This window comes from Phyllopteryx taeniolatus, chromosome 5 (assembly GCF_024500385.1).
Source record: "Phyllopteryx taeniolatus isolate TA_2022b chromosome 5, UOR_Ptae_1.2, whole genome shotgun sequence".
In the NCBI taxonomy this organism is placed as follows: Eukaryota; Metazoa; Chordata; class Actinopteri; order Syngnathiformes; family Syngnathidae; genus Phyllopteryx; species Phyllopteryx taeniolatus.
Window position 1 is genome coordinate 17,847,070 of NC_084506.1, and position 18,171 is coordinate 17,865,240.

Below are 18,171 nucleotides of genomic sequence, written 5' to 3' on the forward strand. Positions count from 1 at the left end.
TTCAGTTTTGACACTGGCATTGTTACTTACAATGGTGTACAACTTTAGAACATACAGTATGTGTGTGTGACTGTATCTTATTTTTGATTGATGATTCTGTTGTTATTTTGTTTGAATGTGCTGAATGAAGTGAGCCGAGAGGGTATCTATATTTTGTGATCTAGATTAGGACATTCCTTTTACTATTCAAATGTACAATTGCTATTTTTTTTAAAACATGAAGTTCGATCTATGGATGCATAGTTCCTATGAAATTTGAAAGCAACATTTGCCTATTAACTAATTGCCAGTACTTTTGAAAACACATCAGTGATGCAATTAGACACACTTGTTTCCCTCCCACGCAATTTATGATAGTTCCTCATATTTTCTTCTACCAGTTTTAAGTATGCACATTCCTTTTGAATAACTAGGCCTCCAGTCTCCATTGCTAGATCAACATGCGGTCACTACAACTACAGTTTACTGATGCGTAATGCTCTAAATGCAAGATATTGCACATGTTGTGCCATTTTGCTCATCCAATGAGTAGAGTCCACTTGTTGAGCGCTCCCTTAGTATGTGTTCTGTTTGAGCGAAAAGAGAACCCACCAGATGGCAGCACAAAACAACTACAGAAAGCATTTTTTTTTTGTCTGCAATTTGACCAGTGCCCTTTCATTGTAGCATAGTTTTGGTGGTTAAAGATTATATCACAGTATTTTCAAAAAGGATATTTTTACAGAGGGACAGTGTTGCTCAAAGTGCATGTTAATTGGCTTTAAATATATATATATATATATATATATATATATATATATATATATATATATAATTTGTATTTTTTTTCCCTTTGGAAGTTATTTGCTGTAATAGGATGCCATCTTTTCCTAAGGAGGAGCCACGAATAGGACAGTCTGACCTTTGTGCAGAGAGCATGGCTTCATTATCATGTTTCACTGTTCAACTCGATTTTGAAGATTGCACAAACTTAATTTAAAAACAAACCTACTTATACGTAATCACCCGAGTCATCCCATAATCCCAGGAGAGGATGGTCTTAAAGTGACTGTGTTACAAATTGACATTTGGCATGTCAGATAAGGTGTTAGAATAAACCAATAAACCTGCATTGCAACGTGTTGAGCGGTAGGGAGTTTTTAGAAACATGAAACCAATTAATGTAATCCTGTTTGTGCTATTTTTGCAAGGCACGCCTTCCTACAACAGTGTCTGAAATTGTCTATGTGCAAAATACATGGTGTATTTGCTTATAGGATCAGGAAAAGCCTACTAAAACATATTTAATTCATTTAGGTTGAGTTAATCAGAGGCACTTTAAATGGTAGCAGGTGTGTGCCGACTCCCATTTAACATGAGTTTGAATGTGACTGGGTTAATTCTGAATACAACCACGTCCCCAGTTGTAAGAGGGTGTGCACACTTGTGCAACCACTATTTCAGTTGTAGTTTATTTATTTATTTATTTTCAATTGAGTGTGTTGTACAGGTATAGGTACAGGTTATTGCTGGAAAAAGTTTTGAAATGCTTCCTTTTGGTCTCCTTTTTTTCCACATTACAAAAACTTGGCATTTGAACATGGGTGTGTAGACTTCTTATTACCACTGTACGTTTACTGTACTGACGGGTTCAGTCAGTTTACAGAAGCTGCTTTATGCAATGATACCTGACACATATGGTAGGTGAGTTCTTACTTCCCCCCTCCAAACCTGTTGTACCGGGCAGCCACTATGTTTGCTCGACTTACAATGATTACATTTGTACAGCCCTTACAAGGCCAGTGCTGTTGCTAGGCGGCAGATCTTTTTAAAGAAATCTTCCTCGTGCAGTGGGCATGCGCTGCGGCATCGAACATCTCATTGGCTACGGGTGGGGGGTGGCGTGCATACCACAGGCTTCACAGACCAGCCAACAAAGGCTGCACTGACTGAGCAACCTAACTTAGCCAGGTTTGGATGTCCCCGTTGAACTTTTCATTCAAAAATAGCTTAAAATGGTGATTGGGTTGATGAATGTTAGGACTAATACAAGGGATTATGTTGAGATTTTGACATTGTTTTCCTGCCCAGCAACTATTATTCCATAATGCAGCATTTTCCAATTACCCAAATGGTCACTTCCGGTTCAAACCATCTTATCTTAGTATCTTTTGGTGCCAAGAAGAATCAAGAAGCTCTTCTTTCTGATTGTGACTCAATCAATCTATCTACAGACAAAAAGACAAATATTAAATAATTTCTGATGGTTTTTTTTCTTCATGTTTTTACTACCACTGCAATGTTTCTAAACCATTTATCTAGAGGCCCATTTTTACAACACCTTTTAATGGTGGAGAAAGTCAAACAAAGCAAAATAAATCTATCTACTAGTAATAACTGAGTGATGACAAATATACTATATTGATAACAGATTAATTGTAAATTTTAGTTCAAGCGCCTTTTAAGAAACTCAAGGAGACTTAACAATAAAACAACAGTGGTTAAAATCTAAGTTTGACATTTAATCAATGTAGCAAGGTTAGTAGACTTCTTTCGGGCAAAAATGATGTGGTTGTTTAATGTAACATGGCTTGGTGCTAAAGTTGACTGAATTGGGTATTTTCATATTTAAACCTGCAAAAAAAGAGATATATTTTTTTAAATATGTCTTTGTAATAATCCCAAATGTAGGCGCCAGGTTAAATTGTCAAGGTAAACTGTATTTTCTGGTGGTTAGCCACCCAAAAGTGTTAAGAAGAATCAAGAAGAGCGCATATGAATCATCAATCTAGTATCTACAGTAATAAAAAAAGACAAATAGAAAGCATTCAATTTAAAGTATTGTGGGTGCTTTTGAATGTTTTTACTACCACTGCAATGTTTTTCTAACTATATCTATCTCAGCCCATTTTTATGATAATTTTAAGTTGTTTCTTAGGATACTGAATCAATCACAACTGGACTGTGGGGTGTATGATGCCCGTTTGATGCCCCCTTCCGGGTGGATGCCCGGGACCCCCCACTTTGCCATCACTGGCTGGATAACAGATTGATGTTTAGTAAGTATGTAATAAGGATTTATATAATACATGTAGTTTCAAAAACGAACCTAATAGCTCAAAGGTATGGCTGCAATTAATGCTTATTTTAATAACCAATTAATCTGCCGATTATTTTCTCAATTGATTGATGAATCGCATTGAAAAAAAAAATCCATCCCTTTATTCAACAACAGGTTGATATGAAATTGAAAAAAGCAGTTGATGAAAGCAGTCTGTTTTCATGGATGGCTACAGAATTCTGAGAATATTTATAGCTGAGGTTGAAAGAGCATTTGTACAACTAAGTTAAACAATGGCTCTAAACGATTAATTGATTATCGAAATAGTTGTCGATTAATTGATTGTACCTCTACTAAACTAAAAGTAGACTTAGTTCTTGCAAATTAAAGTGGTTGTTAAACATATCATTGCTTGGTGCTAAAGTCCAAGGAAATGGGATTTTTTAAAATATTCAAACCTGGGGGGGGGGGAAGAAAATGTAATTTTCATTTAAATGTCTTGGTAGTGATTTCAAACGTGGGCGCCATGTTAAATCATCGACGCTAACTGTTGTTCAGTACTTTAAGCTTTTTCTGGTGGTTAGCCACCACGTGTGTTTTGCTTGCAATATATTTTATTTTTATGAAATGCATGTCTCGATAAGGTATGTCAACGGTTACGTAGCGTCAGGACACGAAAGGACGACGATGTGAGCAGCGGGCGGCCATTGCTAGCCCCACAAACGAGGCAGGAGAGGAAGTGGAGCTTCGCTTACGTCGCGAGGCAAAAAGTGGGCTGAGCCGCCGAAGGATATGAGCTCGTCGGGAGGCGGAGAGGAAGGACACACGCAACAGAGGAGGGAAACGGGCAACACGGAGAGGAGAGCGCGCCCGAGCTATGTCGCTCAAACCTCCACCAAAACGACGAAAATGGCCAGAAAACAGCACGCCGACCGGGACAGACGACGGCGGATAGTCACCGAGGATATTGGTAAGAAAAAATCTAACAATTACACGTTAATTGGCGAGAAAGCGCGTCGACCGGGGGGACGAGGCAATATGGTGGAAAAGAACAACTGTTAGACGCAGTGTTGTAAAAGAAAAAAAATGGCCATGGTGTGGTGACAACGACATAGACGACGAAATTCGCTCGATATTGAGTGTTTGTGTGTGGGAAATGACTCATTTTGTTACCCTACATTGACTTTAGATCAATGATATTTGAAGAAAGGTCTTTTTCTCGATGTTTCTTGGTGTCTTTCAACCTACGCATTTAAAATTTCCTTTGTCCTTGAAAGGACAAATGCCCTCGGTTGTCTTTTTGTCGAATAAAAGCACAATGTTTTGCAAATGTTTCGTTTTTAAACCGTGTACAGGTACTTTGCGACAAACCCAATATGGATTTGTGGTTTTTGCTGATTTTCCTTTTTTAGATTTATTTTTAGGCGTTTTAGTCGAATTGTAAATTGTATAAAATATCAAAAACCCATGTTTTCCCACCACATGATCTAATACACTGTTGATGAAGGCGCATTGTCAAAGGATTGTTCATTCTTACTATTTAATACGTTTTAAATGTTTTTTTTTTTTAAATCTTTGAAAAAAACCAAAAACTATCTAAATAAATATTTACAAATGATTCACTGAATACTTTTAAAATGTATTGCACCTGGTATGTTGATCAATTGAAGCTCTTTCATGTTAAAATACATAGTATATCTGGAAAGAAAATAGGGTGTTGGCTTTTAACCCTTTAAGGGACTGAATGGAGATTTAATTTAAATTTTACCATACATTTGGCATCTCCATGGTCAGATTAAACCTGCAAAGGACCATTAGATGAATTATTTTAGAAAACAAGAGCACACATGTATGTTTAGTTAACTCTAAATATGTTATTAAAATCGAGAAAAAATATATATAAAAATATTCTTCAAACCACAATCCCAAAGATACGACTGTTGGTTAGGGTACACAAATACAGCTTGATGAAATACTTAACCTTTTGTGAATCTCAAACTATATATTGTCGAATATAAAGAATTAGTTTACATTGGAAGAAAAAAGAGGTCCTCGCTCATGTATTCCCTATAGGATACCACTGTAGAGAGAAAATATAATAAGCCCCCTGGAGATAATAAGCATTTCCCCACAAAATAAACGTGTTACCATGATACTTTTAACAAATTTTAACATTATGCAAAATTTTGAGATTGAAAACATCCTAAAACAAACTACATTTTAAAATTAAAATGCGTTCAAAATTGCATACATTTTGTATTTTGAAGGGATTCCATTTGGCGTATAACAGAATGCGACAGAAGAACCGGATCGTCTGACCCAAAGAAAATGGTAAGTCTTTTTCCATGTTTAGCGTCCATATTTACTGCCAGTTACATTTGGCCACTAGGGTGTGCTGTTGGCTTGTTTCATCTCGTAACCCGAACTTTTTATATTTTAAAGGGTTGACGTCAGGCTACGAAGACGTTACGGATGGATTCGTACGATTTTCTCTCCAGAGTAGAATTGTAAGTTTTTTTCGAAGACTGTAAACTTGTTTAAGATCTCGATATTGAACACTTAGAATAAATGAGGACGAAATTTAAAAAGTGTGCTAATCTATAAAATTGTTTGCTGAAGTAAGGAGCTACGATGTTGCAAGGACATGTTTACCGTAATGTCTCCTGTGCGATGATTTATTGCATTTTTAAAGTAATAAAATAATTAGACAATATTAGTTTAATTAGTCGTGTTAAACATTTTTGGAAATTGTTATATTAATAGTTGCTTCATCCATTCATAATAGATTTTTGGCTAGCTACATTAACATGCAAAAAAAAAACATTATTCCAAAATGCGGACAGTGCTTCCCATTTAACCAAATCCACTTGACAGCTATCCCATCGTAATCATACCTTACATTTATACCAGTACTAGAAACAATTTAGAGTTTTTGGTATTCATGATGTCAGATCACTTTAATCCAAGTGGAAGTTCGCAGGTAAGGGTCTTTGTCCACCAAATAATTTTGATACAGGATGAAGTTCAGCATTAACTTTAACCAAAATTGTTCTTATCAGTTGAACACCATTGTAGGCTTTTTTGAAATTTTCATTAATGGTGGATGGGTTATTAAAACATTACAACAAATCTCACTATTCCACACTGACATACAAGAAAACAAAACGTGAACACAAACAACAAAAGGATTTACCAATGGATTTAAGATGTCATCAAGCCAATGGTATGGTTTTCACTTCTGATTGGGCAGGATACTGTAGTGGACCCCTAACTAGCATACCAACGGGACACGCTGAAACGTGCGGATGAATGCAACCAAAAGAAGACAGTCATTACTGTATGTGAATCACAAGTGACCTAATAGCCAATCAAATTACCTGGTTGTGCCTTATGATATTCTCATTCATCCAGTTCTTTTCATTCTCATTGATTGTCTTGGGCAACCAGAACAGTCCAGTTGCGATAGATTCAATACCCTGAGACATGACTTCGTCCAATGGAATGTATTCTGTTGTTTGGTTAACTTGCCAAATAGCTCAAAGCTGGCCAATCATCTGTTGTTTGGTTAACTTAACAAATAGCTCAATGCTGGCCCATCAGAAACCAGGAACTGTGTTACTATGATCCAGATTGTGTTGAGAACCTTCTGAGCTAATATGTCTTCAGATTGTACTGGCTTACATTTTCAGATCTTAAATCGTGTTCACAACTCAAGGAATTTTGAAGGATTCTGGAAACTTTTAACGACACTTGACCGAATCACTTTGAAAATGAGTTGCTTTGGAAGCACAAAAGCACCCCTGTTAATCCCAGTAATGATACAGAAAAGTATGTCTTGCACGTATACGCTCGCAGTTATTCTTGGGCGCTAAGTCGACCGTTCCCAAACTTTACCTCGCACCCAAAGAAAACTTAAGTCCCCCGGCCCCCCTCCTCCTTACAAATGTCTAACTTCGAAGGAAAGAATGGAGTTTTATACAAAATTTGAGGGAATACAATTTTTTTTTGTACTGCATTTGGAAAAACATTTCCCATTCCGTAAAATGTTATCTCACAACCTTGGTTATGAACACTTGATCTAGAAGCTATTCTGATTACTGAATTGACAGAGTGATAGTCACAATTTGGGATTAGTTCTGAAAAACTATGCAGCCCTATTTTGGAAAATCTGAAAGCTTTCTACAAGTAATTCCTCCATAATTGGCTACAAATAAACATTTAAAAAACAATAAACGTTTGTTTCCAAAGGCATTAGATTCAGATCGCTTACTGTATAATAGTGGATTATATTTCATAACTGGTCCAATTCAGTTCATAAAAGGTTACCTTGTGTCGTTCTTAAGTCTACACGTTCATTGAAACACTAACTGCAATGAAGTAAAGGCTTCCATTATGCCAGGCACATGAAGTAAAAAATTTATATCGGATCATTCTAATTTCGGGAATCACTCATTGTTGTCCGCATCTCTTCCACAGTGGAGACATGGACTGTTAGGAAGATTTTCAAATTAGGACCAATAGAAGACAGCTCTGTAAGTTTTTCATATTTTTCTTTGATTTGAAAAAGTGGCTATTTTAAACCGAATGAGATGACTACTTTTTTTGTTAGGCGTTTCACATTAACCTACAATATTTGCGGATTACATTTACTTTGACTTCTAAAGACTAACAACAGACCTAGCTAGTTGGCTGACCAAAAATGCTACGATAACCCTCATTTCCATGAAATGGTACGGTTCAAATAATTTTTGGTACAGGGCAGCTTTTATTGTTTGTCCATTGTAAAGGATCCTAAAATGCCCCAAACTGAACCACTTTACAGTATATATTGTTGGTATTGGAATTTGAGGGGTGGAGCCAGACAAAGGGGGTTCGAGCCAGATACACTGATGTCTGTTGATTGGTCCACCGCCTTCTGTATTAAAATGAATGGGAAGAAAATAAAAAGCACAAAGAAAAATAATACAAATTTGGGGGATTTGATGCAGTGTTCCCTTTTTATTAGTGCCATTGGACCACATCACTGTACCTGTCGTTAGGTTTGAGTATTAATTTTTGTTTAGTTGAATTAAACTGTACAACTGGTAAATTGTCACATGTATCTCACATCATCTCAATCCCACTATTTAGATTTTCAGTTAACTTTAAAAGAAAAATAAATGCTGTTGACCCTGGGAACTCCCTGCACTTGTTTTGTTTTAACTTAGATAAGTGAAATATTTTAACATTTCAGTTTTTTTGAAATTTTGGAAAACTTTATTTACTGTAGAAAACTTTTGGGAGCAATTGGTATAAGTTTATTTAACTTCTAATTTAAGGTATGATGCTGAGCCTTTGAGCTCCTTGCACTTTTTCTTAAAAATTAGTCTTTACACGATCAGGATTTTTGGGACCGATCAGTGAATTTAAAAAACCGATCCAATCAGAAGCTGGAGGAACGTGCCTATTTAAATGACCTGTTCATTTACTGTATACCTGTGTACTTAATTGCTAAAAAAATTAATTTACTATAAATAATGTATCTTTGTTCCTCCATTTATGCCAGTGAGGCATAGTGTCAGACAAAACAAATGAATGGTCTTCTATTAGATGGCAGGAAGTAAATACAGTAATTAATGTATCCACCTTTTGTGACTTTTTGTTTGTTGGTGTGCCGTGAGATTTTCCAACTGTAAAAAAAAAACATGTTCCTTGGCTCCATAAAGGCTGGAAATCACTGCTCTAGTCAGATCGTGTATTCTAATCAGTCAGGTCAAACCAACATTACAACATGACAGAAATAATGGGTGCTAACTTAGTGTAATTAAATTACTTCACCCACACCAAAACTTTAGAGCATGATTCGACAGAACGGCGGCATGTTTACGCACAACCGTTCGTGCTAGCACTAGCGTGCTAGGCTACATAACGTTTTGTTGCCTGCTTGCGAGCCGCATCGTATCAAAAGTACGGGAACATAACCTCAAGCAAGCCTTAAACGAACATACTCTCCTGTCTTGAGCACCGGTGACAACCAACACACGTTTCTCCCCATTTTGTTCTTATAATACAGTTGGCCGATCCACTCGTGTTGTCGTCCCCACAATAACGAGTGTATCCTGACGCATTTGAGTTGACAAGATAAAGCCCAATGATCGTAAAAACGGGATGCGGTGGTATCGGAATACAAGATTTTATTGCAGTACTCTGACATAGTGCAATTGTGAAAGAGCTAATTTGTCTTTTAGTCTGATCCAGCATTGCGTGTTGTCCGTCTCAGACGTGTTGTCTGTTCCACACCGCTGATTTATTTTTTATTTTTTAATAACTTAATTGGCCGTCAGATATTTACAGTACTGCGTCAAAAGACACGTGACAAGGCTAAAAATAAAATAGCTTTTGGATTCAAATATACTGTGCACGACGGCGATGCGGAGTAAATGTCTTTTGCGGAGCCGATGAATGACGTCATTGATCGGATCTGCAAATTATGGCAAAGCCCATCGGCCGATCGGCATAAAATGCTAATTATCGGCCGATACTGATCTGCCGATAAAATTTGTGTAAAGTCTATTAAAAATTTAAAACAGGTGTCAGTTGTCTTATAAATATGTCACAAATCTCAAAATCAGTTCTATAAACAAATGCTTAAAGGCATTTAAAGAAAGTTAAGTGTCAGTTTGTATGCAGACATTTGACACCAAATTTATTTTCTTATACAGCAAATGAATATTGGCTTCAAATATTAGATATTGGCCTCCTTGATTACTAATGGCCAGTCTCTCTTAACCATACCATGGCAAACCAAAGTGCCACTTGTTGGAAATTTGTGGACTTGTTAGCTACCCCGCTGACTGAAAATAAATTTGACGTTTTCGATCACAAATATTTTTCTGGATTCTGAGCAGTACTGGTCTTCTAAACTAGTCATTGTAATAAACATAAGGAATAGTTGCAAGTTCCTGGTTTTAAAATATCTAGTTTTGTCCACTTTTGTAACTAGCTTCAATACAAATGCATCTCATCACAGCAAAATGTGCATTAACTCCAGTTATTTTATTTTTTATAAACTTGGCAAATGTTATGCTGTCAGCCATTCATCAATGACTTCTTTACATCAGATTATATGAGCCCACCTCTGTCATCAATGACTTCTTTACATCCGATTATATGAGCCCACCTCTTAAAGTGGAAAAATACTTCGACAAACCCAAACAACCTGCTGGTCATCTTTCCGCTATTTCAATTTAGGGGGCTAACTGATCATGATTAAATGTTAAGTTTATGTGAAACTCCAAATTACATTAAATAACCCCCTCAAACATTTGATGTAACACTTAAACTTTAGGTTTTGGTTTTCTACCAAGAAGCTTTGACAATAAATACATTTATTATTTGTTGAAGTGATAGAATTAATAAAATTACTAAAACTTGTAACCAAAGAAAAATGTTTAGTCTGTTGTGCACCATTACTAAGCTGTTCACTTTCTTGACGAAGCCTTAAAATACTTTTTTTTTTTAGGTTTTTTGTTGGTTGTCTTTTCTGTTATGACTAGTTACTGCTGGTGCATATACAGTAATAATATAGATATAACAAATATTTTGGCTCAGCCATATGATCCAAACCCCTAGTGGTGAATTGTTGATTTTTTTTGAACAGTTAGCAAACGTTTGACAAAAAGTCTACTTCGACTTTCGATTTTTATTAACTACGGGACCGTGAGTTGATCGTTTGACATGTACTGTGGGCTTATGCAATGTTTCCTTCTTTGTTTTGTCCCATCAAGAACCCATTCAACTGGATTTCGCTGACAATGGAGACCGTGTTATACGAAGATAGCGTTGTTTAACGTGAAGATGGCAATTTTTGACAAGCTGAATTATTATTTTTTTTTGACGAGATTTCATATGGATTTTTAAATACGTTTTACGACACAGTGGACATCGGAACACAGTTGCTACCTGTGTGGTGGACTTATATTTTACCTGTTTTTTTTTAGAAGCACAAAATTGGCAATTGTACGTTGGTGTTCATGCTGTTTTGAATAAAGAGTATGTTCTGTATTTTTTCTGTGTTTCATTAGATAAGGTGCTTATTTGCCACAGTATTTTAAATTTGATCATATCTCAAAGCTTTACATTTGTATTTCAGATGGCTGCGACAGTTATTTAAAAATAACAATCATGAAGATTGGGCAATGTACTCGGGTGAATGTCATCCAGAAACGGTCACTTTTATTGTCATCGCAGTTTCAAATATTAGTGTTCTGTATTTATGATAAATGGGTGTTAATTGGGTATTAGGTTTGTCATTATTCCTAGTAGGTACTCAAATATAATGTTGCCAATTCAATAAAACGGTTGTAAAACAATGGCTCGGAAATGGTTAAATGGCATTTAGTGAGAAATGAAATGGTTTCCTCAAGCTTCCTAAAATGGCTTCTGACTGTTCTTCTTCCTGTTGGAAGAGGAAGTGATGCAATTGCTGGAAAAAAACATTTTACACTCGTTATTCTTTGTCCACTTATTAGTGAAAACGAACGCTTTCACTTTCAGGGGTTGGGGGGTTGTGCTTGTTAAGTGTGATGAACATAATTCTACGTTTCTATAAACGAAAAGTTAAAGATGAAGGGGAGGGACTTGCACATCACCTGAGTGTTGGCTAAATGAAAATAACGTCAATCAAAGGCTTTCAGAGCTAGGAAGGAGCTCTAGATGGCGGATGATCCTTAGGAAGGCTGCTATGGGCTGTCGTCATTCCGTTTTTCTTGTCCGCGTGTCGACTGACGCGACGTCCTGCTCCGTCCAAGTGATGCTTCCGCTTACACGCTCGACGTTTTGACCGCTTTTGGGCCGTTTCGCCGGGCTTTTTGGGCCGTTTCTCCGCGTCGAAGGAGGCGTCTGGGCTGTGGTAGAGCTTGTCGTTGTTTTCCATGCAGGGCTCCGGCAGCCATAGCGAGCCTCCATTTTTAGAGTGCTGCTCGCTCGCCTCTTGTCTCGCTGAGGCTGCTTGACAGCAGAGCAGGGAGGCCCACAATGTCTTTAAAACGTAATTCTTTTTGTATTTAATTACAAATAACTGCCTTTTTTCCCTGTCTGCCTGTGTTGGTTTGACGTTTTATTTCATTTTGCATCCGCGGCGAATCGGAAGGAAATAGTTAAATCTATCGGCTACTGTCTTGCTATGGGATTGCTATGTTTACATCGTTTGCTTTATTAATCCCACATTGTCTTCATGTTTAACTTAAAAAAAAAAATTTTTTTTTAGTCATTCTTCTGATGACGCAGTTAGAATTAATTGATGCGACTCGGCCCTTGCACAAAACAGATAGCTGGCATATGTAGGCTAATGGAATAGCACGTCATTCGGAAGTATATTTTGTGTATATATAATATATATATATATATATATATAAAATGGTAAATCATTTGTATTTAATTCCACTTTCTCCTCTCGCGTCGCACCGCTTGGGATTTAAACTGCCTGCCGAGGGGCGAAGACAATCTTGACTTGTGTGCTACTTTATGCCTCCTGGAACTTTTTGACACGAATACCAGGACACCAGATCATCTCTCCCAAAGGATATATACACTTTTTTGTAAACATTATTAATCAACCATGAAGAACAGAAATAAAAAGCAAGGGGATGAAGGATCTACCCAAAGCAATGCATCCAGGTATGGATCTAATTCGGTTTGTTTTTAAAAGACTGTTAACGTCTGCATAACTTGTTTACCTTGTCAAACGTGGTCGATCAACCGTGTGAGTGTGCGTCTTGCGGGGGTGATTTGCATATTTGTGCCACTGACGAAGTGCACCAGTGTCACCAATGACCTTGCTTTTGTTTAATAGCCACACCCTGATTTTCGTAGTATTTTGTTACACTACTAGTGACCATGCAAGGCCCCTGTGCTGGGAGATACTTTCCCAGGAGATGGATACGATCGAACCCCGAGCCGGATGTATTGCTTGTATCATATATTGTATAGTTCCAAACCATTAATCCACATTGTTTATTTACCTTTAAAACAACACGACCTTGTATTCCTACCTCGTACTTGCTGCATTGCACCATTTTCTTAAAATTATTTGATCTCCCCCACCAAAGTAACTTTTGGTTAAAACACACGGAAGGGGTGACGTGTTTTAACCTTTGTTAAACCTTGCTGCACTTTCATACAGAATGCAAATGTCAACACTTCTTATTGTCCTCTCTAGCTCTACAAATCCACATGACGAGATCGATACATATAGTTTAGTCAAATGGAACAAGTTGACTATAACATGAACGTTTTACTTGTGTGAATGCACCGTTGAATTTGTGTTCAATATGAACTGACTCCTATTAAACAAAACAAAAAACACTGTTCTAGATGACTGGAATGATTCACTTGTAACGCTTTCACTATGCAACATCAGTTGGTTGTTTTTATTATTATTTTTTAGCATATACTTGACATGTTTTTGCTTTTATTAGCGTGTAGCCAAATATGACGACTGGCATATCACCAAGATTGTATCATTTCCATTAAAGCAAGCTACTTTGGGTATTGGTATTTTGTCTTGTGACTTTAGACATTTCATCAAGAACGTTTAATTGCAACTTAAGCTATTTTGTGTGGCTACTTATTTCTGTCACGTTACACTTTTATTCATATCTAAAATCATGTAGACAGTAGGAATATTGTAGTGTTTTGCTTTACACCCAACTTTGCAAAATAAAGAAACTAATAACATTTTGTATGTTGTCAGAGAAGCTTTACTTACTGAAAGGTAAATTGAGGGGCTGGTTTATGTTCTGTAGTTGCTTAAATATAATTCTTAGAACCAAATGCAAATCCTCACCATCAGATGAAATGTCTGTTGTATGCACACATTTTTATATAAACTACTGAATACATTTGAGCACCTAATATTTGTCTACTTTCATTTTAGTGTATTGTGCACTCGTGGCAGCCATTTTAGTTTGGTTAGCTTAGTAAAGCGTCAAATTGAGCTCGTTCTTGTTTGCAGCCAAAGCGCCTCTTTACATATTAACATTGTGGAGCACAGTAAGGAAACAAACATGAAATGCACTCGCATTTTGAAACGAGTATCCCACGTTTAGTTAAATATTGTTGAAAATCTTCAAATGGTCCCCTTGCTCTCCCTGCTTAGTTTGCTCATTTCATGTGTGCAAAAGTGTATGGCCCAGGAACCGGAAGTCTAGAACAGACCGCCCCACAATTGGCTGCAATATTACCGAGCAACGCTTTGACCATTAGAAACTCGACATTTCATCAGTCGTGACACTCATTGTGAGTCACTTAAAGGGGACGTAGCCTTCTCCTTCCGTGTTTGGTCATTGGCAGAGGTCGCCGAGTATTTATATCTTACTACTTAAGTGATGGCTATTACCCTTTTTTTAAATGTCATATGAAGACTTAATACGTTTTTGAATGGTTAAAAAAAACTGCACATTAGGTTATGGCGCTTCAGTTTGAGAGCTCTAAATCTATTGGTGAATGGCATCCTCATGTGTTCGAGTGCGGAACGACAGCGCAGACAGACGTGACAGGGTTCTTTGTTTCTTCACAACAACCTTTAACATTGATTTAATGGCGGAATCTCATCACATAAGTAGATTACATCAGCACTTCGATTTGACATTTATGTGGTACGAGTATTTCAAGAGGTTTAAAACTAATTGTTCCTGGGGATAGTGCAGTTTGATATTACTTTCTTGCCTGGAGATTTTCATCCCATTAATGATAATATAATTCATCATAGAATTACCTAGAAATATGAGTGATAGATAGGGGTAGGTGATGTAGCCTTAAATTAGAATATCAGATTTCCAATTTTAATCTATTTTCCCCCTTTGCTTATAGACAAAGCGAATGACCACACGATTCTCATTTTATACTCTTATTTCTCTTTGGACCAAACAAGCTTTGAAAACTTTTTTCCCCCCCAGCAAGTTGTACCTGCATTAACTTGTATCACCTTCCACATAAAGAAATGGGGAAACAAATTATTTCCATGTACAATGGTACTTTGACTAAAGAGTAAAATCCATTCCATGACCAACCTCGTTTTCAATTTTCCCATTGAAAAGTCATTAAACTGTTCAGCCCCTCCAAAACACAAAAAGCATGCTAAGCCATGAGCCGCTCAGCAAGCTGTGGAACGACCCACACTGCAGCTCCGGCGACAGGAACGGTTGTCATTTCTGGCGGCGGTTACGGTCCATAAACGAGCTTCGCCGTACTGCATAAGGTGCATCATCAGCGACTGAGCAGCGCACTGTATTTCCGTGTTCGTAGGAACGAAACTCCGTCCCCTTGTACTGTGAAGCAGAGCAACATGGTCATTTTTAGACAATAAAAATTTTTGTTTTAAAATTCTAACAAAAAGAGCAATGAGCTCCCAGGCTTAGCAGCATGGCTTATAATGTTAAATGAAAGCTTAAACAAATAAATAGCTCCCTAAAGTTTTCTACAGTAAGTTTTCCAAAATTTTAATATAACTGTAATGTTAATCTTTCACTTATCTTTGTTTTAAGATCAAATCAAAACAAAAAGTGCAGGGAGCTCCCAGGGTCAGCAGCATCTTTCAAAAAGTTAACTGAAAATGTAATGGTTCCCTGAAGTCTACCCAGTTTTAAATTGTTCTCTTTTCAGCTGTAGTATGTTTAAAAAAAAAAAAAAAAAAAAAAAAAAAGGTTGATTCTGGTATGCGACAAAATGCCAAATATCCTTGCCAATAATCGGCCCGGCTGATAATTGTTCCATCACTAATATTTGGCACTGGTTGCTAAGCTACCTAACAGGAAGTAGCCTGGTGCCTTTTTTCTCTGGTTTGGACATTGAGTAGTTAAAACAGAAAGGCCTGGCTTTGCTTGTACTGAGGAGGAGGAGATGTGATGAAAGGGAAGTATGTGTGGCTGTGCTATATTTAATGTTAAAAATAAAATTTCTACCACTTTCTACCAAACTAGTAGATTCAAAGTAGTGGAGCTTTCATCCAACATTGATGTATTTTGAACTACCGAAGCCGCAAAAACAAAATCATCCTGACAAATAAACTTAAAGCGATCAATAACTTTGCCATGATTACATGGACCCGCAACAAATACAGAAGACAGTGGTGTACTGTAAACATATAACTTGAAATGGGCTGTTTTCTTATCCCCATAGCAATTCAGCCTCAGAAGAATCCAACCGCTCTGCGTCAGAGTCGGGGAGTCAGTCCGAGAGCGAGCATGGCAGCGAGAGGCGACATCCCCGCCGCTCGGAGTCCAACAGCTCATCGGGGTCTGAGAGTCGCTCAGGGAGTGGCAGTGAGTCTGCGGAGTCCAAGAGGCAAGCTAGCGGCGATCTCAAAGACAAGCCGGTTAAGAAGAAGGAACGCCTAGCTGACGTTAAGAAGGTATAGAAGCACCTTCAACTTTGTGCTCTACTTTCAGGATATTACTGGTCGTTATTATCTTATTACAGATGTGGGAGGAGCATCCAGACGTGTACGGAGTCAGAAGGTCCAACCGCAGTAGACAAGAGCCATCTCGTCTGAACATCGGCGCTGGGGTAAACAGAAGAAACCGTACAATCACGACAGGCGTCCTCTGTTTACGACAGAGTTCAGTTCCTATTGTGGCAAGTCATCCAAATTTGTATGCAAACACAGTGGTAAAGTTGTAATTGAAAATGAAGAGCACTTCCAGGCCATAAATATTGAACAATCAGATTAAAGAAATCCTAAGTATGGTGCTGAATTTTGACAAATTCTTATGTAACTAGTTAATAGTATGCTGTTCATAACCTTAAAATGTCATATGTCGATAACTTCGTAAACAGTGGACCACCTGTTGTAGTTAAAAAAAAATATATAATAATTTCCAGTCAAAACTGGATACTTAAAAACTGTATTGATTTTTATTTATTTTTTTCCACAGGGTAGCAGTGACTCAGAAAGTGAAAGTCCAAAAAGAAAAAGCTCTCGTGTAAAAAAGGAGTGAGTATTTGTCTTCTGATATCTGTCCACTTCATATCATTTCATTGAAGTCAAGATGTCATACATACATTTGCTCAGCATTTTGATTTTGTGTTCATATTGTTGTGTTCCGTATTATTTATTCTCATTTGGAACTGGGTGTCTGTGGGCCAAGTCAGATTGCAGTCAGCCAGGTGGAGACATTATCTCCATTCGAAATACTTCAATTAGTAACTTCTTTCGCGCTGTTCGAATTGTAATAACCACACCCAAAATGACAAATTTGCAATTGGTGAATTAAAACAGCGGTGATGGGCCGTGTGGGTGAACTTGTGGCATCTCTTTGTTGTGAAGTATCTGGAAAGATGATGATGACTCAAATGATGACGAGGAGGAAGCTTCCGGCAGTACAGACAGTGAGCAGGAAGAGAAAAAAGTTAGATCCAGAAGACTTCCTGCTAGAAGGTAAGAGCTTAGCGAGGCCTGGCCATCAGACAGATACCCGCTGGTCATCTTTTTTCCACATTGTTTATGTCTATTGCATGGTTGAGTTAAAGCAGGGTTGGGAAGATTTGTTCCGGTCTGCCATGCAGTTCTAAAAATGCAAAAAAAAAAAAAAAACCCTCAGCGATAAAAGTCCCAAAACACAATGCCCACAAATGCTCATATCTTATTTGTTTACTTGTTGCGGAATACAGTGGTACTTTGACTCAAGATACAAGCCATTTGCTTGGTTGATGGGTATAGCCCACACATGCTCATATCTTATTTGTTTACTTGTTGCGGAATACAGTGTACTTTGACTCAAGATACAAGCCATTTGCTTGTTTGACGGGTGAGCTTCAGGCATTCTGTCACTAGATGGCAGCAGCGAACTTCACAACATCCGGCCATCATCAGTTCATGTTGGTTACTTTGCAGTGAAAGTACAGGGGTACAGTTGTGTTCTGTGTATGACTGCAGCTATTGGTTATTATTAAAGTTGATAATTCTATCCAGTAAAATAACAATACCAACACAAAATATGCATGTGAGGCGCAGGTATTATTTTTGCCCACTTGCGGTCGCCATCCTCACATTCAGTATCTGTAACTTTGAATGGATGTGGCTTTAAAAGGCGAAGCCTGGCCTGGTGAGTGACGTAGGTGTCAATGAATGAGACTATAGTTTGCTCTTGTTA

The 18,171-nt window shown here is 37.5% G+C and overlaps 1 protein-coding gene across 4 annotated transcripts in view; it reads left to right on the plus strand.

The window, feature by feature from the left end:
• Positions 1 to 12,005: 12,005 nt before the first annotated feature.
• The window catches only part of chd2 (chromodomain helicase DNA binding protein 2), a 39,565-nt gene continuing 33,399 nt past the window's right edge, over positions 12,006 to 18,171 (plus strand). Inside the window, exons 1-5 of one of the 4 annotated variants that reach the window (XM_061773288.1) lie at positions 12,006 to 12,697; positions 16,199 to 16,430; positions 16,499 to 16,654; positions 16,954 to 17,012; positions 17,346 to 17,456. In XM_061773288.1, the coding sequence (XP_061629272.1) occupies positions 12,639 to 12,697; positions 16,199 to 16,430; positions 16,499 to 16,654; positions 16,954 to 17,012; positions 17,346 to 17,456 (617 nt within the window). In that variant the 5' untranslated portion in view covers positions 12,006 to 12,638. The remainder of the gene's footprint in view (positions 12,698 to 16,198; positions 16,431 to 16,498; positions 16,655 to 16,953; positions 17,013 to 17,345; positions 17,457 to 18,171) is intronic. The other 3 variants (XM_061773289.1, XM_061773290.1, XM_061773291.1) reach the window with 3 other exon arrangements.